Source organism: Salvelinus alpinus, chromosome 14 (genome assembly GCF_045679555.1).
Source record: "Salvelinus alpinus chromosome 14, SLU_Salpinus.1, whole genome shotgun sequence".
Lineage (NCBI taxonomy): Eukaryota > Metazoa > Chordata > Actinopteri > Salmoniformes > Salmonidae > Salvelinus > Salvelinus alpinus.
This window is the reverse complement of record NC_092099.1, coordinates 25,608,252-25,635,623: the sequence shown is the minus strand read 5'-3', so window position 1 is coordinate 25,635,623 and position 27,372 is coordinate 25,608,252. Positions and strand designations below refer to the sequence as shown.

At 42.1% G+C, this 27,372-nt stretch overlaps 3 protein-coding genes across 13 annotated transcripts in view; 2 read left to right on the top strand and 1 right to left on the bottom strand.

The window, feature by feature from the left end:
- LOC139538233 (putative per-hexamer repeat protein 5) overlaps positions 1-2,354 on the top strand; it is a 5,411-nt gene extending 3,057 nt beyond the window's left edge. The window contains exon 3 of the mRNA XM_071340089.1: positions 1-2,354. This exon is cut by the window's left edge and continues 227 nt beyond it. Within this exon, the coding sequence (XP_071196190.1) occupies positions 1-125 (125 nt within the window). The 3' untranslated portion in view covers positions 126-2,354.
- A 2,490-nt stretch (positions 2,355-4,844) lies between these two features.
- On the top strand, positions 4,845-14,241 carry LOC139538651 (RCC1 and BTB domain-containing protein 1-like). 10 transcript variants are annotated; one of them, XM_071340956.1, is made up of 13 exons: positions 4,845-4,985; positions 5,087-5,118; positions 6,096-6,324; positions 6,468-6,618; positions 6,795-6,961; positions 7,509-7,667; positions 7,822-7,929; positions 7,993-8,135; positions 8,238-8,428; positions 8,508-8,634; positions 9,179-9,330; positions 9,553-9,683; positions 9,917-14,241. In XM_071340956.1, the coding sequence occupies exons 1-13, from the start codon at positions 4,860-4,862 to the stop codon at positions 10,055-10,057; spliced, it is 1,857 nt and encodes a 618-aa protein (XP_071197057.1). In that variant the 5' UTR covers positions 4,845-4,859; the 3' UTR covers positions 10,058-14,241. The 10 variants fall into 10 exon arrangements, with proteins under 10 accessions (XP_071197057.1, XP_071197056.1, XP_071197055.1 ...); XM_071340955.1 differs by having other exon boundaries at positions 8,235-8,428; XM_071340954.1 differs by having other exon boundaries at positions 6,108-6,324; positions 7,822-8,135; positions 8,235-8,428.
- LOC139538653 (uncharacterized) lies at positions 12,907-25,337 on the bottom strand. Of its 2 annotated transcripts, none has more exons than XR_011667772.1 (17): positions 24,921-25,337; positions 23,539-23,643; positions 23,216-23,349; positions 23,032-23,066; positions 21,504-21,580; positions 19,606-19,676; positions 19,437-19,486; positions 19,226-19,305; positions 19,083-19,105; positions 18,798-18,862; positions 18,593-18,671; positions 17,180-17,214; positions 17,040-17,086; positions 15,641-15,713; positions 15,071-15,248; positions 14,857-14,928; positions 12,907-14,629 (listed from the first exon to the last, which is right to left on the bottom strand). XR_011667772.1 is itself a non-coding variant. In XM_071340963.1 (17 exons), exons 1-17 carry the CDS (start codon positions 25,038-25,040, stop codon positions 14,553-14,555), a joined length of 1,578 nt encoding a protein of 525 aa, XP_071197064.1. In that variant the 5' UTR covers positions 25,041-25,335; the 3' UTR covers positions 12,907-14,552. The 2 variants fall into 2 exon arrangements, 1 of the variants encoding a protein (XP_071197064.1); XM_071340963.1 differs by having other exon boundaries at positions 15,071-15,505; positions 24,921-25,335.
- Positions 25,338-27,372: the final 2,035 nt, after the last annotated feature.

Genomic DNA, 27,372 nt, shown 5'->3' with positions numbered 1-27,372 from the left:
CCCAATTGAAGACGTTTAACCCTAGAGCTAAGCAAAGAATAGCCACGGACCCCACCCCCCTTCCCAAAGACTTAGGACAGGAAAGGGCGGGCTTTAGGCAGGAAGAGGATTCTGTGACTGACTGAAACATGTTATTACTTTTTCCTTTTTCCCCCCTTTTCACTTCTCTTGAGTAGAGATTAATTTGTATGTATCAAAAAAAAAAAAAAAAAGGAAATTTGTAAAAAATATACTTATACTGCAAAACTCCTACATAAAGAAGTATACAATTGTTTTGCAATTTTGCTCTAATTCAGGAGAGAGCAAAATAAAAAAGCAACCTGAAGTTGGAGGAAAATACCTCTGGGTATTGTGATGGAATATCGCTACTGTAGCCCTGTTCCCTAGAGGACATAAAATTCTGCTGCACAAGTGATGTCACGTCCTGTGGAAGGGTGGGTAGTGATGTCTCTGTTGGGATATCCAACAAAGTAGTTGACAGGTGAATATCACCTGAATTCTTCAACACCAGAACAGTCAAACTCAAAAAACCTATATTTGGAAATGCTCAGTGCTATCCGGGATCCTTGGGACGTCCCTACCCTTAACCCTAATCTTAAACATAACCTTTACCCATTTTAAATATCTACTTCAATGGGGGGTATTGACGTCCCAAGGATTCCGGCTTGCACGGACCATTTGGCAAATCAGATTTTTTGGGGGGGTTTCTCTTTTTAAATTCTCCCATTCTTTTAAAAATGTACTTTATGTTGAAATTGAAAAATATCTACTTGGCTTGTTCTGGTCCAGGCTGTGGAGCTTCCAGATTTGCCATTTTTACTTTTATCATTTCGTCCTACGCACACGTCTGAGAGGTAGTTTTTTTTCTCTCTTCCTGCGGAAAGAGACAGATACTGAAGACAGGACTGAGGATAGAACACGACCTCTGACCTTTGCAGAACTTAACTTTTTTTTTTTGTGCTTTTTATTTTATTTTGTCACGTCATCAACAACCTGAATAATTGTACAAAATGCAATGTGTATCTCTTAAACGAGTCTCTTGAGAATATACAAATATATATTTCCATAATGCCTGTACAAAGCTGCTGCAGCTGACAAGTCATTGTTGGAACTGGACTCACTCTGCAGAACGATAACCTACGTACTATCAAAGACGGACGGGGTGTTCAGTTTTTTTAATTTTTGTTTTGTCTTTATTTTTTAACATTCATGTGTATTATGATGACATGCTGATGAACCTGCTTGTCTATCTGCAGGGACTGACTGTGTCATTTTGCCATCGCAGAGCCGTCCCAGTTGGTCTCTGGTCTGGACTTGTTTTCCTCTGTTTATGACCTGTTCAAACAGTGCACAGCAAAAGCAGGGAAGTTGTTATTTTCAATGGAAGCCTGGCAGCAATAGTAATGAAGGTCCAGTCATCTGGTCACTACTGTAGATGGTCAAATAAGTTGCTACTCAGCCACCACAAGGCATAATACTCTTTTGCAGCTGTATGTTTGAATGGGCCATTAGGCTGCTAACTACTGATAGACAGTGGGTGGGGGGAGGCAGGAGTGGGTTTGGATTAGGGGAAGGGGTGGGGGAAAGTTTATTGCTAATGAACAAAACCTTAGGGGGGGGGGGGGGGTGTACAGTCATGAACTATCCGCCTAGACGGACCGAGCCACTTTAAAGAATTACAATTTCTTTGTCTTGTATCGGGAAAACGATACAAGCTTATGTTACTTGCAAGATTTTTACTTGCTGGAGAAAAGTTGTTTTAAATAAGAGAATAGAGAGAAATAGCAACAGACTGTGTTTTGGCCTCCAATGTTTATATCTTTTTTATAAATTTTTGATTGAATTCTTCTCTTTAAGGTGGCTCACTGATACTTTCAACTCTTGTGCATATTAAAAACGAGAATGAGTTGAAATTCATTGACATTGTGCCTTTTTGTTTTTCATTTATACGAAACAAACAAGTTGATTCTCAGATGTATTATGGAAAAAAAATGCTAGAAGCTGTTGGAGCATCTGAAATTGGTGTGTGTTGTCTCCCTAATTACTGGAGTCTGCCATGGGATTAGTCAATGCTGCTCTCTGCTGTAGTGATTGTTCTACTCCTATTTTATTGGCTGAGCCATAGAGATCCTATTAATACTATTCTAATTCCTAATTCTATGGGCTGAGCATTGTAACCCATTATGACATATCCACCCATACCTACATTCACCACAAACAAACCCATCAATGCCACAATCTGCTAACCAATAAGGGGATTATGATATCACTTCCTCCCATCTCGCCCTCAGGACATGGTCTCTGTATTACTGATCCTAACCAAAATAAACTTCCTGTTAGCCGTTGGATCCTCACCGCTGCAAGTGTTCTGATTTGTACACAAAAATCAAGGCATGTGTGTCTGGGGGGGGAAAAAGGGGAGAGCGAATGCGTCGTATTAAGGGACAAAGTGACTATGCTCGCATGTATGTGATTGAGTTGCTGTCCATGGTACCTAGAGAAATATACCTGATGTAAAATACCAATCAATAATCATAAGCTTTACTGAAAGTACGACTAAAGGTTTTATTTTAAAGTCATTGTATGTCACCAGTCCCTTCATACTGGCAGTGTCAATATGTAAATCAGTAGTAACCATTAATCCAACTTCCAGGGAGAAACTACATTAACCAGCAGGGTTGAGTTGGAGACCACATTGTGGTGTAGAGGGGTACTGCATCTTCTGTAAATGGTACAAATTAGTGGCACTCAAGTGACATTGCTGTGAGGAGATTTGTTTAATGTAGAATTGTTACAATGAGTGTAAAAAAAGGGTGGATAATCCCATTGGATTTTTGTCCTTTTGATAAGTAGTTATTTCATTCCAATCTTCTCTGCAAACAATTCTCGAGTCCCATTTTAACAGTTTCCTTTAGAGTGAATGTCACAACTGGTTCTATATTAAAATAACCTACTGGCCTGATACATTCTGAGGCATGGAGCTAGTTAGTCATAGGAACACAGTATGCTTATGAAAAGTTTCACATCCTCATATTGGTTGTGTGCCTACCCTTTTAGCTCTGTGTGTGTATGAAAGGGCAAGAGGATACTTAGTCAGTTGCACAACTGAAATGTCTTTCGCATTTAACCCAAACCGTATGGGCATCCATGCTTTGTCTATTGATCAGTTTGCATTGTGTATTTGTGAATGTGTTTCATATCCGTGTGTGTTACCCCTCAGCGGTCTCTGAGTGTGGCCAGTGAGCCCAGGGCATCTGCACCTCCAAGTCCCAGGACTGCTCCAGTCCATCCATCCATCACTTCCTGGAGCCCCATGGCCTCGGCGAGGTCCATCTTACTAACCAACACCAAGGGAGACCCCCCCCCCCGCACCCTCTCGTCCCCAAGCACTCTCCCCAATGCCTCCCCCAGTCTACTCCAACACCAGGGCATCGCAGCCCTCCATGTGGTCTTTCCACAGGGCTTTCATATCCCCCTATGTCCCACACGGTAAGCTCCGGGCCAGAGTCCAGTTCCAACGAGCCAACACCCTTCTGAAGACAGTGGAGGGGTGGACTTCATTGCCCCATCCAGGCCCACTAGAACCACTTTGGATGTATGCATGTGAGACTGTCTGCACAGGGCCATGCCCATGACAGACAGGATATTGAGGTTTATATGAAGGATGGAGGTTTCTGCAGATCTCTGATGTTTGGAGTCCATCCAAGCTTTTCCCTTAATAGTCCAAAGAGTGGAGCAGATCAGTCAAGCATCCAAGGCCTTGAAATGTATAATAGCTTCAGTTATCAGCAAGGGCCTGATTCCTCTTCGTAGTGTTGGTTTGTGATCCAGTTGCTTGCCATTACACCTCTGTGCTGAAATGGATGGTCCTACAAGCAGAGTTGAATGCCACTGAACAGTCAACCAAATAAGGAGATAACATCTACTTATTTTCATGTGTTTGCATGCAGCTTTCTTAACCAGCTCTATCTCCCTTGGACTGATCTACCCAGCTGACTGGGATTTCAATCACTGGGAATGGTAACCATGGCAGTAGCTTCACCTGGTTATACCTGTGGCACCAGCTGAAGTGAAATTAAATAATTCAAGGAGTTGATAAGTTGTTTGTGTGGTTTGTTTATTTCAGAGCTACTAAAGAAATGGTAGATGGATGTGCCATTGACTGACATGAGGATATCATAAGGAACAACAACATGAGGCGGGACAACATGAGTAAAACGTGCTCGTTTAATCAAACAAATAGAAGGGCAGAGTCAAGATTAAATTCACCTCTGCTCTGGTATTGATTAGAGAAAACAAAACAAAAGAATCACCCACTGAATCACCTGATAACCCCCATGATTAACTGAGAGCAAAACTGGATCAGGAAAGCGATCAGGCAAAACCTGAAATAAGAGGATTATGTTGAGAAATGTAAATGTTTAACATATGTTTTGGGGGTGTTTATTATATGGTCAGACAGCCATCTAGTGACCTTTGTTCTATTTATTTGGGGTATATTGACAATATACATCTCTCCGCCCCAACAATGGGAGTCATTGTCCACGATCTAGCGCCCTCCTGTCTTCTTTAGGTTGATGGATAACCCTATTTTTGAAATCGACATGAGGGTTGTCGGTGTCAACCGCCTGTATTCAATTGAGAGATGCTATACTACTAGCCTCATGTCATGAATATGCATAGCTATCTCGAGACTGATATAAAGTGTTTTTTCACAAAGTTGCAGTAATGTCACGTGTCCTACTTCTATCAGTGCACTCGTAACAACTGGGCGAAACAACGAAAAAACGCCACCTGCTGGAGGGTGACAGATTTTCCATCGCGTTGGGCCTCTCTTGGTTGAATGTTGATCACGTGACATGTATTGGCTCTCACTTCCGGACACACCAACATCGGAGGGAGATGCTAACATTATCGGAGAGGTGTTAGCGGCGGCGGCAGGAGAAAGCGTTTCAGTGACCGGGAGGCTAGCTACCCGTCCACCGGTAATAGCACCAAACTAACGCATCTCATAGGTAGGCTTGGTGGTGTTACGCTTTTAAACATACTTTCATTTTGATCTATTTTGTTTTCCTCCCCGGAAAAGTTGTCATTATTGACTATGGAACGCTCTTGTAGGTCAGTGAATGCACGTTGTTGTCAGCTGGCATACTCGTTTACTAGCAGTAGCTAACTTAGCTACAACTAGAATGTTTTGTTGGCTTGCTTTCTAGATAACGTTATCTAGCCAGGTTCACAGTAATTTAAGGCGAGTGTGGCACTGTGTGAAATCTCTGATCACTGTATAGGTAACTTTAGATGGCTAACTAATCAGCTAAAGTTCCACTAGCTAACTAGCTACTAATTTCATCAATAGACTCAATAAAATGTGTATGCGTATTCGGTTGTAGTATTAACATTATTTACTCTCTTTTCTGATACACTAAACTGGCTAGTTGAGAGTTTTGCTTGTGTAGTCAGAAAATTGACTCTAGTCTTGATCTTTTTCGATTGACGTGTTTTGTGTGGTAATCCCTAGGGGTGAGATCAAGGTTCTGCAATCGATCCTAAAGCAAAGCTCTAACTGAGCAACTATTCCCAGCCTAGCTGCCTGCTTTAAAACAGTATCAAGTAATTTTTTTAGATATGTCTCAGTTCACTGGATATAGAACCCACCACATGTAAGGTCAGTGTTTCCAAATCTGTTCCTAGGATTGCGCATATTTATTCCACCCCAACACTAACCCACTGGATTCATATAGTGCTTGGCAATTACTCGGGTTTGTGCTGGGATAGAATAAAAATGTGAAACCCTGCGGTTCGTGGGGAACAGATTAAATTATAATCTGGAAACGTTTAGAGATTATAGGCCAGGACAATGGTCTGTTCTCTCTGTTCTGTCTGCTCAATTTCACCAACTCAAAACACTGGTGGTCTGAGGTTGCAGAGTATCTGAGCTATACAGTATGTGTGTGCGTGTCACTGTTTGTGCCCACATGTGCTCTGATGATTGTGAATGCGTGTGTGTTTGATCTCTGACTTCGAGTTGTGTGTTCTCTGGTGGTTGTGTAAGCTCTCTCTGTGTGTTCTCTCGATGTCTCTTGACTAATATTCAGTGTGAAAAGCAGGGATAGCATCACCCACCAAGACCACGCACCTGCTCCTCCCTGTAGCCGGGGACACACCCCTCCACCGTCGCAACGGAGATCAAGACGCACTATGGTGGATGTGACAAAATGGCCGCTGTTTAGCCTGATGGAAGGCGAGGAGCTCTCGTCCATACGACAGGCCTGCGTGTTTGGAACCTCCGCCAACGAGGTCATCTACATCACCCACAATGATGACGTAAGTGGTCAGATGATTGGTGTAGTCAGTGTGTTTTATCTGGAGTGACCCCTAGGTCTCTCTTCTGGAATACACATGCACAGCACATGCTGACTGGTGTCTGCTTGTTCAAACAGTGACCCATCTCTCTTTCTCTTCCTTAGGTGTATGTGTTTGGGCTGAACTGCAGTAACTGCCTGGGAACAGGGGATAGCCAAAGCACCATCCTACCTAAGAAGCTGGACTTTCTGAGTGGGAGGAAAGTGGTCAGCCTCAGCTATGGCAGCGGACCCCACATCCTCCTGGCCACTGAGGGTACTACAGCACATAACAGGGATACACCGTTCAAGAGGATGGCACAGAATGTTGGACATAGAAATGTCTTCAATAGAGCTGACATGATTCCCTAATCCCTATCCCAGATGTCTGTTCAAAGTATTTCTACCACTATTTGGGGTTTCTAACTCACCGTTTTCTCCATTGTGTGTCAGAGGGCGAGCTGTTTGCCTGGGGCCACAATGGTTACAGTCAGCTGGGGAATGGGACCACCAACCAGGGGGTCGCTCCTGTGCTGGTGTCTGCCAGCCTGCTTAACAAGAGGGTGACGGAAGTGGCCTGTGGTTCACATCACTCCCTGGCCCTGACCAACACTGGAGAGGTGAGAGAAGGAAGGATGGAGAGGCAAAATGAGGGGTAGTGGGAGATAGGTGGCTCGTGACTCCTCACCCCGCGACTCCTCACCCCATGATCCCTATTAATGCTGGAGAGGTTAAAAGATGAAAGGATAGAAAGAGGAGAGAGGTGTGTGTGTGGGGTTCTGCTTATATTGAAACTAACACTTGTGTCTGTCAGAAACTTCTGAGGGGCTGGCCAACAACATTCCACAGACCATGGATTGAGAAACACTGCTCTAAGCCCCCTTACCACCGTGCCCTAGTCTAAACCAACTTACTGTGACCCGGTAAATCTAAGCTCTGATATAAAGGCCCTATTGTTACCCTCTGTTCTTTCACTGAGTCAGCTTTATGTCACTGGTCCAGTGACCGACACCACTCTAGAGTGAACCTGTTGTATTATCAGGGAAGTGGGCTGGACTTGTATTGCTGTTAGATGTGTGATGTTCTATAGTGTTTTGAACTATATTATTATACCTGAAGAAAATCAAGATATTCAGTGAAATGTGATTCTCTGACCTCCCTGTCCAGGTGTATGCTTGGGGCTACAATAACTGTGGCCAGGTGGGGTCAGGGTCCACGGCCAACCAGCCCACCCCCAGGAGAGTGTCCAACTGTCTGCAGAACAAGGTGGTCGTCAGCATCACATGTGGTCAAACCTCCTCTCTGGCTGTGGTCGAGAATGGAGAGGTGAGTGACCACAGTTTGAATGTGGGTTTGTTATTAAATATGTTAAGTATATGTTGTATTCAATCAGCCGGTGTACTTTAACTTAGTAGGTTCACAAGTATGCAGCAACCTTGCAGGACACCTAAGAGAGTGTTTGTGCGTTTGTTTCTCTCAGGTGTACGGCTGGGGCTATAACGGAAACGGCCAACTGGGGCTAGGCAACAATGGGAATCAGCTGACACCTTGTCGCCTGGTGGGCTTGCAGAGTCTCTGTGTGCTACAGGTGAGTGCACGCACACACACACACACTACCTCCACTAACATTAACCCCTCTCTTCCCGTCCAGATAGTGTCTGGCTATGCCCACTCCTTGGCCCTAACGGACGAGGGGCTGCTGTATGCCTGGGGGACCAACACCTATGGCCAGCTGGGCACAGGCAACAAGAGCAACCAACTCAGCCCAGTCCAGATCATGGCTGAGAAGGAGAGGTGAGAAATGTGTATATACACAGGCAGACACAGTACACATCATGGCTGAGAAAGAGATGAGGCAGTCTCAGAATACAGACTGATCTCCTCCCTCTCCAGCAGGATTGTAGAGATTGCAGCATGCCACTCCACACACACCTCAGCAGCTAAGACTCAGAGTGGCCAGGTGTACATGTGGGGCCAGTGTAGGGGTCAGTCCATCGTCTTGCCCTTCCTCACACACTTCTCCTGCACTGATGACGTTTTTGCTTGCTTCGCCACGCCCTCCGTCATGTGGAGGCTGCTCTCTATGGGTAAGAGTGTGTGACTGAGTACGTCCTCTACTTTTGGCAGAGCGTGATGACTTTCATTGTGTTTCTGTGTTCTCTCCAGAGCATGATGACTTCCTGACAGTGTCCCAGTCTTTAAAGAAGGAGTTTGACAGCCCAGAGACGGCCGACCTCAAGTTCAGCGTGGACGGCAAATACATCCATGTGCACAAGGCTGTGCTCAAGATCAGGTCAGGCAGGTTGCTCACTGGGCTCTAACACAGCACTATCAAATTACCCAGCTAACATCAATAAATTCTTTCTAAATCTAAGTACCTTTTTGGATTATTGGGAAAGTTTGAAGTTGAATGGTCTATTATTGAGTCAAGTTGTTTTACCAGACCCATTACAAGTTTATCTCTCCTAGCGAATGAGGAAATGTGTTGTTGTTTTACATTAGTGCTTTTCAAAGACCCAAAGACACTTAAAGAGATAGTTCAGGATTTTGGTATGAAGCCCCTTATCTACTTCCTCAGTCAGGTGAACTTGTGGATAATATTTCTATGTATCTGCGTCCAGTATGAAGGAAGTTAGAGGTAGATTCATGTGCCAATGCTAACTAGCTTGGCACAAAGACTCAGTGTTTGGGTACCGCTAGCATGCTTAAATGGTATCCACAAGTTCGTGACTCTAAGTAGATAATGGGCCTCATTGCCAAAACCCTGAACAATCCCTTTAAATTGAGGACATTTAGTGACGCTAACAGCTGTCCTCTCTACCCCTCTCCACTGCTAGGTGTGAGCACTTCAGGTCCATGTTCCAGTCCCATTGGAATGAAGACATGAAGGAGGTGATAGAGATCGACCAGTTCACCTACCCCGTCTACCGCTCCTTCCTAGAGTTCCTCTACACAGACAACATAGACCTGCCCCCAGAGGATGCTATTGGTCAGTCCCACACCTAGCCATGCCTTACTGACAAGGCAATTAATCAATAGGGGAGGGTTAAAGGCTGTGACAGTGCTACCAGTGAAGCTCATATTGGGGTGTACCTCATCTGTAGACCAAGGGTCATTGATTTATAAAAGTCCAGAAACAACACGGATGCAGATACAATGTATGCAAACATCCCAGGCCAACAGTGATCCAGACTGTCTATGGTTGTGTTAGGTCTGCTGGACCTGGCCACATCCTACTGTGAGAACCGCCTGAAGCGTCTCTGTCAGCACATCATCAAGAGAGGCATCACCATAGAGAACGCCTTCTCTCTGCTCGCTGCTGCCGTGCGCTACGACGCAGAGGTCAGTCCCGCTTCCTCACCTAGCAACAGGTAACCCTTCACCCAATCTTAACCTTTAGGCGGATTAACACATATCTGACCCTGTACCAGTGGCTAGGAGCAACTTCTACCAAGCCTACTCTACCAGGGTTGTGTTCATTGGGGCACACCATAGCAAAGGAAAACTAAAACGAGCGTTTGTTATTGGACAAGTGCTAACTTCATATTTCCTGTTTAACCATGTGGCGTATCTAGGACCTGGAGGAGTTCTGCTTTAAGTTCTGTGTGAACCACCTGACGGAGGTGACCCAGACTGCAGCCTTCTGGCAGATCGAAGGCAACCTTCTCAAAGAGTTCATCTGCCGAGCGAGCCGCTGTGGAGCCTTCAAGAACTGACCGCTGAACTGGCTCATCTGTCTCCATCACAGGGGGCTACGCTAGGCTAACCACGCTCTGGTCTGCCGTCTGATACGAGCCACCAGGCTGCTCCGTTAGCTGTACCTCCTGCCAGTGGTTGTCTGTTTACTGCACATGAGATGGGTGGCAAAGGATGTTAAGTAGTTACCCTAAACCCTGTATAAGGGGTGTTACAGAACTGTTCAGTGGGGTTATTAGATATTTATATAATCTTCCATCTCCCTCTGTGGGTTGGTAGTTACATCTTGCAGCTTTGGAGGCCAGAGTTTTTTTGCAAGTATTTTGTTTCCATTTTTTCCTTCCAATCATACGTGTGGATTGAGTTCTTCTTGACGAGTGAGGAGCACGTTTGCACTTTCTGATATGGTGCAGTGGGTTCTGGGAAAGCCTGTGTGAGATTGATTATATAACTTGTCACTACTGACAGATAGCGATCTTCAGTGTTCCAATTGAACAGTGGGTCTCATGTTATTAGATCCAGTCTTAGGGATTGATTCAATCAGATCTGCTTTAGCCAACATCTGCATAGTGGTTGTTTTTGGGGTGTCGGAGGTGGAACTGCGTTAGAGCTGTCAAATCCACAAGTGGTTCCCGGCCTTATACCTAAAGCGGACATTGCCATTGGCTGCACGGAGTCCCATGTAGCCTTGTTTACAAGTTTGAACACTGGAATGTGAGATGTAATCTACACGTCGATTAGGACTATAGAAATCCTCATTATTTAGTTTCATGATTTTTCAATTTGACTGCCCACCTTCTTTTTCTGAACTTCTAACACGACTGGGACAGGTGTGGCTTGGTGACAATGATCAAGAGCAGCTGCTCACCGATCTAATGGCTCCAACACAGTTCTACCTCCAACACTGCCAAAACATCCGCTATGCTGGTGTCTGTTATTGCCTGGTAACGCTTGATCTGATTCAATCTAGGCCTTAATCTGTTTGAGCAATACAAATGTTCCACTTGTGAAATCACATCATTCCTAAAAAGAGTAACAAAAAAACCTGTGCATAGGGTCAATGTAAACTCCATGACAGAGTTCTTGGAGAACATTGTCTGTGAAGCACATTGGGTTGGCTGGGTTTTTGAATGCAATATTTTCAGCCTATGTTGAAAGATGTTACAGATGACTTCAGACATTTACGGTATTGTTACTTTTCAGTAATGTTTGCACTATATCTCAGCTGTACAGAACTATTATACAGAAATGATAATCACCTATTTTTATGATCATTAAAGACAACTTGTAGATATTTAGTGACACACACTGAGTGTGAGAAAGCTGGGTGAAGGCTGCTTTGTTGTGAGGAGCTGCTGAGATTCCAGTTGAGTTTTTATAATGATTCCAACTGAGTAATTAATTTCTATGACAATTCTGTGGAGCGGAGTGCCAGTTAACTTTCCTCAATATGACCAATGGAGTTGTCCTTATTGGATCCTGTTCTGAGGGCAGCACACAGTTGATCTGTTGGATAGAAGCTCTGTGGGCAGAGCCTAAAGTGACAGATCAGTGGGTGGAGTCAAAGAAAAGGGTGGTAGGCTGGAGGTGGGTGTAAGACTGGTTGCAAAACAAGGGCTCGATTCAATCCCACCGCCGAAGTTCAGCACTATAGCGGTAGTTTGACTGAGCCGACATATGCAGCGTTTAACGTCTATGCAGTCTCCGCTACCACGGAAACATTGTGATGCATTGTGCATTTTTTACATGGTTGACATAATATAAGACAAGTACTGGAAACAGAAACCTGAAAAATATGGCCTGGTATTCATAACTTTGAATAAGCTTTTGATAAAGTTGACTGGAGTTTATAAATAAATTCCTGAAATATTTCAATTTTGGAGAATCTCTTATAAAATGGGTTAAAGTTAAGTATAGTAACAGATGTAAATAATGGCTACTTCTCAGAAAGTTTTAAACTGTCGAAGTAAAACAAGGTTGTACACTATCGGCATATCTATATATTATTGCCATCAAAATATTAACTATTAAAAATCAGATCCAACAATATCACAGGGTTAGAAAGCCAGGGCTTAAAAATAGCGGTGTCATTGTACGCAGACGACTCATGTTCTTTTAAATCAACAGTATGGATCCTTGCACAACCTCATAGGCGATCTAGATCATTTTTCTAACCTCTCTGGATTAAAACCAAATTATGATACGTGTACTAAATTACGTATTGGATCACAAAATACAACTTTTACATTACTGTGTAGTTTACCAATAAAATGGTCAGATGGTGATGTGGACATACTCAGTATACATTTCCCAAAAGAAAGAAATGAACTCACTCCAATCAATTTTAATAGAAAGTTAGCAAAAATATATTGCTACCATGAAAAGGAAGTCAGCCTGATTAACTCTTTAGTCATATCACAGTTTACATATTTGTTTATGGTCTTGCCTACACCTTTATAAAACCTAGTTTTATAAATTACATGAGCAAAAATATTCAATTTTACTTGGAACGACAAGCCAGACAAAATGAAACGGGCCTACATAATGAATTTGAATTCGGAGGGCAGAAATGATTAAATATTAAAGCGTTAGACCTCTCACTAAAGGCGTCAGTCATACAAAAGTTATTACATTCCGAACTGGTTCTCTAGCAGATTAGTAAGAATGTCTCACCCCGTGTTCAAGAATGGCCTTTTTCGCTTTATTCAGATTACTTCTCACTTTCAGTTATTTGAAAATTATTTCATATATAACACACTGTTACAGACATAATACACTAACATATCGACCCTTCATCTACCATAGTCCAGCACAATTTTCCTGTATTGTGTCAATGTATATATTGAAAGGTTTCTGGTTTGCTCGGATAAATTATTCAATTTCTTTATTGCATGGCAGCATGACTACAACAGAAGAATCATATCTCCACCTTAAAACAATCCTTGCTGCTTTGTTCTGTGCAATCTGCAGCCTCCTAATGTCACTTGCTGATGCATTTCCCCAGACCACAGAACAGTAGGGGAAGAGGGGAAAATTAAGGAGCTTGTCTGCTGGCCATGCATTAGACCAAAATTGGTTAAAGAAAATTGTGATTAAAAATATATATACACACCGGTTTAATTTAAGGACCAAAAAATTGACAGCTGTGCCATATCGATTGCAAAATAGTTGGGAAGACATTTTGATGTACCGATTCCAAGACACATGGTTTATGAACCGATACGCAAAACAACGCTGAATTTTTCAATTTAAATTACACAAAATTCTTGCGACCAATAGAATGTTATATATATGGGGGAATACAACCTCCCCAGCTCTGCAGATTTTGGTCCAAAGAGACAGAATCATTAGATCATTTGTTTTGGTACTGTCTATATGTAGCTTGTTTTTGGTCACATGTCCATGAATGGTTGAAGTGCAACATTTACCTGGAGCTAACTCTGCACTACTGGGTGATTTGAAAAGTCCTAGTCAATACTTTTGGCAAAAATGTTTCTTTAATTTACAATCTGTAGAAACTATGGAAATAGAAGGGTTCAGAACTTTTGTGAAGCGTCACAGCACAATTGAAAAATATAAATAAAACATGGATGATAAGAGATAGATGGGAGGGGTTGAAGGGTGTGATTAAAATGTATATAGTTTCAGAACTTTTGTAAAACAGCAGTTAAAAATATATGGCAAAATAGAAATCAAACTGGATGTGTATCAGAGCTAGATGGGAGGGGTTGATGGTAGCTGAAGGATGGGATTAAAGAAAACTGTTTCCGTAAAATGTATATAGTATGTATAAATTGGAAGTAGAAGCCAAAGTGTTGTTGTTCATTACTTTACTCCAATTAGGAGAGAGGTGGTAGGGTTAGGGGAAAATATATATTTGTATTTATTTGGCATGAGTTGAAACGGAGTGAAGGAAAAGCAGCCAACAAGTGCTCAGCATATGTGTGAACTCCTTCAAGACTGTTGGAAAAGCATTCCAGGTGAAGGTGGTTGAGAGAATGCCAAGAGTGTGCAAAGCTGTCATCAAGGCAAAGGGTGGCTACGTTGAAGAATTTAAAATATATATATTTTGATTTGTTTAACACTTTTTTGGTTACTACATGATTCCATATGTGTTATTTCCTAGTTGATGTCTTCACTATTATTCTACAATAAAAAAATACCCCCCAAAAATAGTACAAATAAAGAAAAACCGTTGAATGAGTAGGCGTGTCCAAACTTGACTGGTAGTGTACATTTTTTACATTGGTGAAGCTATAAAGTCCCTTTTCTGGCAAGTGAAAAAGCCAGCCTCTTCTTGTTTGACAATTGCTTCTACTATATATAAATATGAACACGGTGGTAATATAATATTAGGTTATGCGTTTGGTATTATGATAAGGTAAGAAAGCGGAACAACTTTTTTCAAAAAACATTGAGAAATCAAATGATACATTTATGGCTGAATAATACACCTTTAAAAATGAGGAAAGGTGAATTGAACTTTGAGTGCTTTAATTTATCTGGCAGTGCTGCTCATCTTTTCAGGGCTGACCTGGCTTCTCTTATGGCTGCCGTAGCTCTCTGGAGCTCCCTTTGCTTCTTCTTAAACTCTGAACAAAGGAGGGAGAATACATTTGATTTATATTTGCATCATTTTAGTTGTTTAAAGGCACACGAAGTGCATGTAGAGCAACTTACAGAGCATACAACAAACAATGGGATGTGGGCTAGAAAAATATGAATACAGGCTTCACAAGCTTTGAAAATAAGAAGACTTACCATTTGCATAACGCTATAAAAACTCCTATAACCCTGTTATTAATCCACTAATTCTCACCTCTCTCCTGCTGTGAAAGCATCTGTGATAATTTTCCAGAGGCCTCAATCACTCTCAGAGAGAGATCATAATCTGTGAAGGAAGACAGAGAAAGCAAAAACATACGAAAGAAAATAAATGAAGCCTGCAATTCTGATTATATGCTCCTAACAGTGTTCAATTGGTGACGGTTTTATTTAATATACCAGCCAACCCCCCCAGCCGTTCCACTCACCCTCCTGACTGGCCTGATCTGACAGGATCCTCTTGGAGATGCCGACCATGTCAGAGATGAAGGTGGTGAATATGGACTCTGTACAGCCTGCTTCGTTACACCTCCTCCAGAACACAGTGCTGGCTGCATTGCCAGAACCACCAGGTGAACCCGGGCCTCCAGGCCTTGCCAGGGGACACTGGGAGACAGAGTGTGGAGAGGGAGTAGCGGGAGATGGAGAGGACACTGGGCCATAACACACAATAGCTGTGCTGGTGAAATTGAGTGGACCAGAGTGTACGGATGAGCAGTCAGGTGAGTGGACAGGCAAGATGGGATCCTGAGCAGGTCCAGGTGAGTGAGAGCTGCCGTGTGGTGAACCAGGTGAGTGAGAGCTGCCGTGTGGTGAACCAGGTGAGTGCGGAACAGAACCATGACAAGACGCAGAACTGCACACTGAGAGGATAGAGAGATGATAGAGAACTCAACCATTTGAGTTTTTCCTTCCTGGCTAGTAGGGAGGGATTGTATGTAAGAATTTAGTAAAATGAAAAGTGAGCGTACAGGTGAGAGGTGAGGAGCTGTAACTACCTGTGGCCTGAGAGGGTTCTTCAGATGCAACACACAGCATCACTGGCAGCAAAAGACTCTGGGACCCAGCATCCTGGAGAGAGATCAAATCAAATTCTATTCGTCACATTCTTCATAAACAACAGATGTTAACTAACAGTGAAATGGCTACTTATGGGTCCTTTTCCAGCAATGCAGGGTTAAAGATAAAGATTTTTTTAAATAGAAACAGTGACACAAGGAATAAATACAGTGAATAACGAGTAGAAATAACATGACTATGTACAGGGAGTACCAGTACCGAGTCAATGTGCAGGGGTACGAGGTAATTGAGGTAGATATGTACATAGAGTGGGGAGAACAAGTATTGGATACACTGCTGATTTTGCAGGTTTTCCTACTTACAAAGCATGTAGAGGTCTGTAATTTTTATCATAGGTACACTTCAACTGTGAGAGACGGAATCTAAAACAAAAATCCAGAAAATCACATTGTATGATTTTTAAGTAATTCATTTGCATTTTATTGCATGGCATAAGTATTTGATACATCAGAAAAGCAGAAGTTAATATTTGGTACAGAAACCTTTGTTTGCAATTACAGAGATCATACGTTTCCTGTAGTTCTTGACCAGGTTTGCACACACTGCAGCAGGGATTTTAGCCCGCTCCTCCATACAGACCTTCTCCAGATCCTTCAGGTTTCGGGGCTGTCGCTGGGCAATACGGACTTTCAGCTCCCTCCAAAGATTTTCTATTGGGTTCAGGTCTGGAGACTGGCTAGGCCACTCCAGGACCTTGAGATGCTTCTTACGGAGCATAAAAATTACAGACCTCTACATGCTTTGTAAGTAGGAAAACCTGCAAAACCGGCAGTGTATCAAAAACTTGTTCTCCCCACTGTATAGGTAGGGTTAAAGTGATAGATGGACAGTAGCAAGCAGCGTATGTGGTGAGTGTGTGTGTGTGTGGCGTCAATATGCATATATTATGTTTATGTAGACTGTGTGTGTGTGTGCATAGAGAGTGCAAAAAAAGGGACAATAAAGGTAGTCTGAGTAGACATATGATTAGCTATTTCGTCTTGTAAAGTAGCCTCATGGCTTGAGGGTAGAAGGTGTTCAGGGTCCTGTTGGTTCCAGACTTGGTGCACTGGTACCGTTACCATGCATGCAGTAGCAGACAGAACAGTCTATGGCTTTGGTGGATGGAGTCAGAAAAATGTTTGGTCCTTTGACACCGTCTGGTATAGAGGTCCTGGATGGCAAGGAGCTCGGCCCCAGTGATGTACTGGGCCGTACTCACCAACCTCTGTAGCACCTTATGGTTGAATCAATGGTTTAGGACCAGTATAGAAATACAGTAATGCCACAGGAGAAGTATTGGACAAGTAGTCAGAAAAATAAAGCTATGTAACTCACTGAGTCGATGAATGTATAGTCCCCATCTTCAGGTGCTGGCTGATTTCCTAAGGAAAATGACAGTTGGTTTGATATTATTAGGTTTGATATTAAACATCCTGGTAATGTGGTGTGTTAATGTCCGTCCTGACATGTTTTACCTGTGGTGGAAGCTATGGGGGTCTCAGCATGATTACTGTGAAGTAAGAGAGCAAAATTAATAATCTTGTGTCACTGTACGCTACCTCCTTCCCTTTTCACTGAACATTTGGCGTACACGCCTCAACACTGAAATGATAACATGCTATTTGAACAACCTTGACAACAGAGAGCCTTGGTAGGTAAAGAAATTTGTCAGAATAAACCAATAAACCTCCAAACGACCTTCAATGCCATACAACACTCCTTCCGTGGCCTCCAACTGCTTTTAAAAACTAAATGCATGCTCTCAACCGATTGTTGCCCGCACCCGCCCGCCCGACTAGCATCACTACTCTGGACAGTTCTGACTTAGAATTTGTGGACAACTACAAATACCTAGATGTCTGGTTAGACTGCAAACTCTCCTTCCAGACTCACATTAAACATCTCCAACCCAAAATTAAATCTAGAATCGGCTTCCTATTTCGCAAGAAAGCCTCCTTCACTCATGCTGCCAAACATACCCTCGTAAAACTGACTATCCTACCGATCCTTGACTTTGGCAATGTCATTTACAAAATAGCCTCTAACGACCTACTCAGCAAATTGGTTGTAGTCTATCACAGTGCCATCCTTTTTGTCACCAAAGCCCCATATACTACCCACCACTGCGACCTGTATGCTCTCGTTGGCTGGCCCTCGCTACATATTCGTTGCCAAACCCACTGGCTCCAGGTCATTTATAAGTCTTTGCTAGGTAAAGCCCCGTCTTATCTCAGCTCACTAGTCACCATAGCAGCACCCACCCGTAGCACGCGCTCCAGCAGGTATATCTCACTTGTCATCACCAAAGCCAACACCTTTCCCTTTCCTTCCAGTTCTCTGCTGCCAATGACTGGAACGAATTATTGTAAAAAATTAAATCACTGAAGCTGGAGACTTATATCTCCTTCTCTAACTTTAAGCATCAGCTGTCAGAGCAGTTTACCGATCAGTGTACACAGTCCATCTGTAAATAGCACACGCATCTACCTCATCCCCATATTGTTATTATTGAATTTTTTTGCTCTTTTGCACCCCAGTATCTCTACTTGCACATCATTATCTGCACATTTACTGCTCCAGTGTAAATGCTACATTTTAATTATTTCGCCTCTATGGCCTATTTATTGCCTTACCTCCCTAATGTCTCTACATTTGCACACTACATAGATTTTTCTATTATATTATTGATTGTACGTTTGTTTATCCCATATGTAACTCTGTTGTTTTTGTCGCACTGCTTTGCTTTATCTTGGCCAGGTCGCAGTTGTAAATGAGAACTTGTTCTCAACTGGCCTACCTGGTTAAAAAATTTAAACAATTAAAAAACATGCGCTGCCTTCATTGAAAGTAGTTTAATTGAAACTAGATGAGAGCACTATCACCATTACCTGTGTTCGGAGTTGAGACGGTCTTCTAGATTGGACTCCAGAGGGGAAAACTCCATATCAATCCTATTCACATCTCCATCTGTCACAGAACACACCAACATACTAATCAATGCAATGTGTCACTCGTGTCTTTGTATAAACTTGATTTAAAAAATGACAACAATCAAGGAAATGAAAAAGGAGGCTACAGGAACAATAAAGCAACCTGAGTCTGAGGAGTTATCCAGTATCCTCCTGTGTTTGGACTTTCTTGATGATGTCACTTCCTGTCTGACAAAAAAGTGAGAACGGGCGCAGTGTTCAGAAAATAGTCCCCCAAAGAATCCAGTCCATATTTTATGAATGAGAGAGACACATTTACTGAACTGTTTGTCAGCAAAGAATATACATAAAGCAGCATGAACTCCACACTCAGAACAGAGCAGGTCAGCTGGACAGAATCAAAGAACCAGACCACCGTACGACATGCATACCTCAATTCCATACTTACTTGCTAGAGAAGCTCAACCGTCTCTGTTTCAAAAGCAAAGAGATTACGATTCACTATATTTTCATATCATTACATGAACATATTAAGTGGCTTTCTTTACTGCAGAAGATATGCATCCATGTTTAAAAGCTACATACACACACCTTGGGTGTTTGTGTCTGCCGTTGGTTTTCAGGCGTGTTGGAGTCACTCTTGCAAGATGAAGGTCCTGACAGTGCATGTCCTTTAAAATTAAAACATATCCAAAACATACTTTTGTAAATTATGTATCTGATCTACAGAGAAGACCTTTGTGTAACACACAACCAAAGGAAGAGTCTGTTGGTGTGAGTCAGTGGAGACAGAATTACTTACCATTCAGCTCTTTCTGCAACGACAGTGGTTTATGCTTTTCACAATACAACCTGTGACAGAGGCATTCCAGGCTCTTACAACAACATAATAAATCACCCTTACTGACATCAATGATAGAAATGAATGAGCAAAGCCATTGGTTTTGGAATAAAAGACTCCTCATACTCACTTGAAAATGCCACTGTCGATGTGTTCTAGACTGACGCTCTCTTCTTTCATTTCACAGATGAGACAAAACTGCTGCAATTGGGAATGAATATTGATTAACTTTAGGTTATATTATTTTAGGTTATAAACTCAGCAAAAAAAGATACGTCCTCTCACTGTCAACTGCGTTTATTTTCAGCAAACTTAACATGTGTAAATATTTGTATGAACATAACAAGATTCAACAGGTCCCGTGTGGCTCAGTTGGTAGAGCATGGCGCTTGCAACGCCAGGGTTGTGGGTTCATTCCCCACGGGGGGACCAGGATGAATATGTATGAACATTCCAATTTGTAAGTCGCTCTGGATAAGAGCGTCTGCTAAATGACTTAAATGTAAATGTAAACAGACGTGACTAACAGAAATGGTATAATGTGTCACCGAACAAAGGGCCGGTCAAAATCAAAAGTAACAGTCAGTATCTGGTGTGGCCACCAGCTGCATTAAATACTGCAGTGCATCTCCTTCTCATGGACTGCATCAGATTTGCCAATTCTTGCTGTGAGATGTTACCCCCCTCTTCCACCAAGGCACCTGCAAGTTCCCAGACATTTCTGGGGGGAATGGCCCTAGCCCTAGCCCTCACCCTACGATCCAACAGGTCCCAGACGTGCTCAATGGGATTGAGATCTGGGCTCTTTGCTGGCCATGGCAGAACACTGACATTCCTGTTTTGCAGGAAATCACGCACAGAACGAGCAGTATGGCTGGTGGCATTGTCATGCTGGAGGGTCATGTCAGTAACGCACAGCGTTGAGATTGCCTGCAATGACAACAAGCTCAGTCCGATGATGCTGTAACACACCGCCCCCAGACCATGACAGACACTCCACCTCCAAATCAATCCCGCTCCAGAGTACAGGCTTCTGTGTAATGCTCATTCTTTCGACGATAAACGCGAATCCGACCATCACCCCTGGTGAGACAAAACCGCGACTCGTCAGTGAAGAGCACCTTGCCAGTCCTGTCTGGTCCAGCGACGGTGGGTTTGTGCCCATAGGCGACGTTGTTGCCGGTGATGTCTGGTGAGGACTTGCCTTACAACAGGCCTACAAGCCCTCAGTCCAGCCTCTCTCAGCATATTGCGGACAGCCTGAGCACTGAAGGAGGGATTGTGCGTTCCTGGTGTAACTCGGGCAGTTGTTGTTGCCATCCTGTACCTGTCCCGCAGGTGTGATATTCGGATGTACCGATCCTGTGCAGGTGTTGTTACACGTGGTCTGCCACTGCGAGGATGATCAGCTGTCCGTCCTGTCTCCCTGTAGCGCTGTCTTAGGCGTCTTACAGTACAGACAAATTGCAATTTGTCCTCATGCCTCTTTGCAGAATGCCTCAGGCACGTTCACGCAGATGAGCAGGGACCCTGGGCATCTTTCTTTTGGTATTTTTCAGAGTCAGTAGAAAGGCCTCTTTTAGCATCCTAAGTTTTCATAACTGTGATCTTAATTGCCTACCGTCTGTAAGCTGTTAGTGTCTTAACGACCGTTCCACAGGTGCATGTTAATTAATTGTTTATGGTTCATTGAACAAGCATGGGAAACAGTGTTTAAACCCTTTACAATGAAGATCTGTGAAGTTATTTGGATTTTTACGAATTATCTTTGAAAGACAGGGTCCTGAAAAAGGGACGTTTCTCTTTTTTGCTGAGTTTACAGGACCATTATTTGGAGGGAGAAATGTGATTTGTATTAATTTCTGAGCCTTCAGCTAGATGATGTTGTTCAATGATGACCAGAAGACTGGAATAGTGACCAGCTAATCAAACATACATAGTCCTAGCTATTAACTATCCATTTTCATAAATGACCTGTGTGCGTGTTATTAAATTCTTACATTACACTGTAGTCAGTGGCATACAGACCTTGGATGATGTTTCTCCATTGTTGTTCTTCTCTGTGTCTGAATCACCGCTGCAGGACAAAGCTCTACCATTGGATGCTGTGTTGAGACAGAAACAATTCTCAAGAACAAGTCAAAGTAACACCTCATTAACTTATAGTTTTTCGTTGAAACTGCCAGCTGGACTGGCAGAGGCTGCGTGTTTGTGTACCAAGCCAGGAAGATTTGCCCTGATGGACTAACAGCTACTTAATAAACTAAATACATCCAGATGAGTATTGGGATGGACAATTAATTGATTCCTGCTATAGGCTTGGGTGGTATACTGTGGTATTTTGAAATACGGACGGTATGATTTTTCAATAACGTCCCAATGTATTTTGTCATGTCCCCCCCCCAAAAAAAATGATACTGAGCCAGTCACATGGTATGTTTGTTTACAAAGAACTCATGGAGCAAACGGAACACCCCCTTGAACTTTTTTCACATTTTGTTGCATTAAAAAGTGTAATCGAATAGATTGAATTGTATTTTTTGTCATTGATCTACACAAAATACTTCATGTCAAAATGAAAAGAATTCGACACATTTTTACAAATGAATAAACAAAAATATAGTCATTGCATAAGTATAGTTCAGAAGCTTAAATTAGTTCAGAAGTAAAATTTGGCTTAACAATTCACATAATACGTTATCTGGACTCCCTCTGTGTGAAATACATTTTTAATTCCTCTGTCCTCCATACATACAACATCTGTAAGGTCCCTCAGTCAAGTATTATTACTTTGTTTAATATATTTTCTATAAAAAATTATAATAATTGTATCCCCTTTTTCATGATATGGAATTGGTAGTTATGATCTTGTCTCATCGCTGCAACTCCAAAACGGGCTCGGCAGAGGCGAATGTCGAGTCATGCATCCTCCGAAACATGACCCGCCAAGCTGAGCTTCTTAACACCTTAACATGTATTGACTAAGGGGGTGAAAACTTACAGTATCTAATCAAGGTATATTAGTGTTTTATTTTTCATTCATCTTGAAAAAATGTGAGACTTTATTCCACTATTTTGTTTAGATCGTTGACAAAAAAATGACAAATCCATTTTAATCCCACTGTGTAAAACAATAAAATGAAGACATCCAAGGGGGGTGCAGTCTTTCTATAGGCACCGTACATTTTCTCCAGCTCAGGGTTACAGCTGTCTATTTGGTTTGCTAGCTATAGGTGGCTAGCTTGCAAGATCAAGCTTCTTGGCTACAGCAGAGAAAATCAATCCCCTCCTGGATCAAGTCTGAATAGCCTTTTGAGATAATTGTACAACTTTATGCACTGGGTTGTCTGTCCTTGCATTTAGTTTATTTTCGCTAGCGCTTGTTAGCTTTTAGCTTTTTATTTAGTTTAAGAAATGTGGGCACTGCTGGAAATACCGTATTCCCCAGTATGGTACAGGAGAATGGTATTGAAGGTTTGGAAATCTGGATACCACTCAAACTAGCCTACAGGCATGAATCAGATGGACACATAAAACTAACCAGCAGCCACCTCACCTGCTATCTCTGGATTATGCTTCTGACAGTACACCCTGTAACAAACACAGAGACACGGTCATAGAGACCCAGTCAATAACATGTTCATTAACTTTATCTATTAAATTGGTCAGTTGAGACCCATTGTCCTTTAAATATATTTCACAGTTGTTTAGGAAGAAAACGCGTTATGCCTTGCACTTACGTATACTTCCCTTCAATACGGTCTTCGACGTTGTGGGCCCCGTCTTCCACAGCACAGGGGTAATGGTAGGACTTCTGACAGCATTTCACCTCACACCCCACCGTGGCACCCTTCCTCTTACACCTGTAGCAAATCTGTGGGGGGGGGGGGGGGGGGGGGGGATACAGTTTGCTTGTATAGTGACATTAGGCCAACAAAACCATCAGACATTACTGAAACATAACACACACACACGACTTAATTACTTCAAACTTTGTTCAAACCATGATAGTGTTTGACTTAATTTGTTCAAACAACTAAGGAAAACATTAAAATAACCTCACCAGTCTGTTTCCCCTCCTCATCTCATTCTGGACATCTTTTACAGTGAAACCAAACAAGTCGTCAAGCTCTGGCGAGTTCTGGCAAATAACCCCAGATGAATAAAGCTGCAATTCAAACACATGGAAGAGTTAAAGGGGCAATCTGGGATTCAAACACCAAATGGCAGCCCCAAAAGTTTTATTTGATAAATATTATGCAACCAATCAAATTCATAGATGGAGCTATGGATGCATGGACTGGCCATTCATGGGATCAAAATGATAGTTTTAACCATGTTTTGAAGATATACAGTGTTTGTTTACAAATCGCATTGTTTATAAACAAAGAAATACAATGTTATTTGGGGTTCTGATGGGGTAAGATGGCTCATAAGGCATGTCAATTATATTATCATAATAGGAATATCAGTGTCCCCAAACGAACTGCATTCAGGATTTAAATGGGAAAGGAAACGACAAAGACTATCATATAAGGTAAGGTGTCATTCTGTAGTGTTCACTCCCTTTGAGTCAATAAACCAGGGGTTCTCAAACTTTTTGAGTCCAGGGAACCCTTTCGTGATATCAAATTCTTCAGGGACCCCCTCATAAATCAGAACACAACTCAAGTGAGATAAATAGCATACAAGAAGTTCTACTATGACTGTCAGTGCATGGCCGGACGAACCAAGTCTCGGGCCCTGGGAAGTAACATTTTAAAGGCCCATCTCTTGGCATTGTAGAGAAATTATTGCAGTTTAAGCTAATTTCCTGCAATTCTACACATTTTGTCATGGGGCAGAGAGATATTTTGTTGTTGCAGCTTTAAACCTAATATCCTGCAATTCTACACATTTTGCCATGAGGCAGAGAAAACTTTTCAGTTTTAAAGCTTACATTACAGTGCATTTATGTTAAAAAAAAATAAATACAATAACATTTTGGGGAATACAAGAATAATTGAGATGTCAAATGAATAAGTACTGTGGATACCAATATCCCTGTGAGCCTCCGGGCCCATGTTGCCCAGGGTTAATAACATCAATTGTATATTAATAATATTACATTGTATAACTCTAAACTTATTCCTAAAATCCCTTTGCCAAAATTCGTTTAATCTGTTAGTAATATAAATTTTTAAAAATGCAGTACCTCGGGTCTGAGAACCCCACTTTGAGAACCCCTGGCTGCAATAGACAAATCATAACACTAGGTAGGGTCAGAGCCCCACTGTTAACTGTGTCAATCGACAGCTGTTTACCACATGCTGTTGTCTACTAAATCTGCAAATTTGATTGACTCGTTTTAGTTCCTTTCCAAAAATTATCGTGGCTAGCCTAGCAGTGCCAAACTATTCCCCCAAAGCAAAATTACAGGTCACGGCAGAGCTTTTCGAATCTTACCAAGCAGTTCTGATGAGCGGTGACGGAATCTTTCGTCGATAGCGGTCCAGTTGTCAGATTTTCCTTGGAACTTTTACAAAGTACGCATCGAATTTTCCTACCATGTCGCTCGGGACCCATTTCTCCATGCGTTGTTATCTTTAGGAATTTGACAGAAAACCACAGCCTGCTAGAAATGTAAGTATGAGCGGATCGCGCTAACCTCCGTCCGTTCGCACCTTCGAATTTTTGTGCTGTTGGACATCCAGTTCGCTTCGTCCACACTAATACAGAAATCACGCGATATGAATCAGATAGTAGGGCGCCGCCTGGTTTAGTATTTGTTCAGAAGGGTCAACGTTTTGTATCGTAATTTACGAGTAGGCAAAAAGAATAATCCTGCTTCTGCTTCTATGGTATAATAGATTTAGCATACATTAAATGTGCATTCCGCCACCTGTAGGTGAATAATAAAGATCCAACAAAATTAAAATATTTGGGTAAAATAAATAAAATATCATACCAACTACCAAAAAATTATTAATTACTAAACAAAATCAATCTGCTTTTCTGTAAAAAACAAACAAAAAAAACTCATTCTAATCAGGTCCCAACACAGGCTCAGAAGCCTCTTCTGAGAGCGGGACATTTCCTAGCGACAAAAGTCCGTAGTGCTTCTGTAAAGTCTTGGGGCCCCAAAAACGTATCGGCTGCAGATATCAGGATATCTAGCTTCTTAGACTCTTAGACACTTGTGCTGTACAATTAATCACGGTGGCTATAAATTACACAAAATCCACCCTCTTCACAATGATTGTTTCGAGATCACCTGATTGACTTAAAACACTAGCAACTGGTTGCAATGTATCCACTGCCATATCTTCAACGCTGTTGTCTCTTGCCCCTTCGAACCTCTTCACCGCCTCCAAATAGGAGATCTGCTGCACAGCCCTGATCATAGACACCTCTACCTCCTTCACCCTAACAGGGCACTCATTGAAGTCCGGAGTATGATCCCCACCACAGTTGCAACATTTTCCATTCACATATTATTCAATATCATACTTCTCCTGTCTGCAAACATTTGACGCATGACCATATCCTTTACAATTTCCACACTGTAATGGTTTGGACACAGACAGTCTCACAGCATACTTCACATATCCAAGCTTCACATATTCAGGTAGAGTTACTCAAACAACAATAATATCCACAGGATTTTCTCCTTCCATCCATTTACCATACGGGTCAGGCGACATGCACTGACCACTCCTAGGATTTTCTGTCTAAGGTACTCATCATCTACATTACCGTTCAAAAGTTTGGGGTCACTTAGAAATGTCCTTGTTTTTGAAAGAAAAACACTTTTTTGCCATTTTAAAATAACATCAAATTGATCAGAAATACAGTGTAGACATTGTTAATGTTGTAAATGACTATTGTAGTTGGAAACGGCAGATTTTTAATGGAATATCTACATAGGCGTACAGAGGCCCATTATCAGCAACCATCACTCCTGTGTTCGAATGGCACGTTGTGTTAGCTAATCCAAGTTTATCATTTTAAAAGGCTAATTGATCATTAGAAAACCCTTTTGCAATCATGTTAGGACAGCTGAAAACTGTTGTTCTGATTAAAGAAGCAATAAAACTGTCCTTTAGATTAGTTGAGTATCTGGAGCATCAGCATTTGTGGGTTTGAATACAGGCTCAAAATGGCCAGTAACTAATAACTTTCTTCTGAAACTTGTCAGTCTATTCTTGTTCTGAGAAATGAAGGCTATTCCATGTGAGAAATTGCCAAGAAACTGAAGATTTCGTACAACGCTGTGTACTACTCCCTTCACAGAACAGTGCTAACTGGCTCTAACCAGAACAGAAAGAGGAGTGGGAGGCCCTGGTGCACATCTGAACAAGAGGACAAGTACATTAGAGTGTCTAGTTTGAGAAACAGACTCCTCACAAGTCCTCAACTGACAGCTTAATTAAATAGTACCCGCAAACACCAGTCTCAAAGTCAACAGTAAAGAGGCGACTCTGGGATGCTGGCCTTCTAAATGCCCCAAGATGGCATAGCAGTCAGACGTCCTTTGTCCTCGTCTTGTCGTGTCCCGTGTATATATTTACATCTTTCTTCGCATATCTTTTATATATTTTATTTTCAAAAACTAAACTTCAAAACACTATCCTACAACCCGCCTCACCAATTATTTTTAAAAAGTATTATTTACCTCAAATCTGAAATCCACAATAGAAGCTAGCCAGAAGCTAGCCAGAAGCTAGCCAGAAGCTAACCAGAAGCTTAACAGAAGCTAGCCAGAAGCTAATCAGAAGCTAGCCAGAAGCTAGCCAGAAGCTAATCAGAAGCTAGCCAGTTTACTGGCTAACGTTAGTATTCAGCTAACCACGGTTTGTGGTCATCAGCTATCCTTTAGCTCGAAAAGCTATCGCCAGTTTTGTACAACGCGACTCAG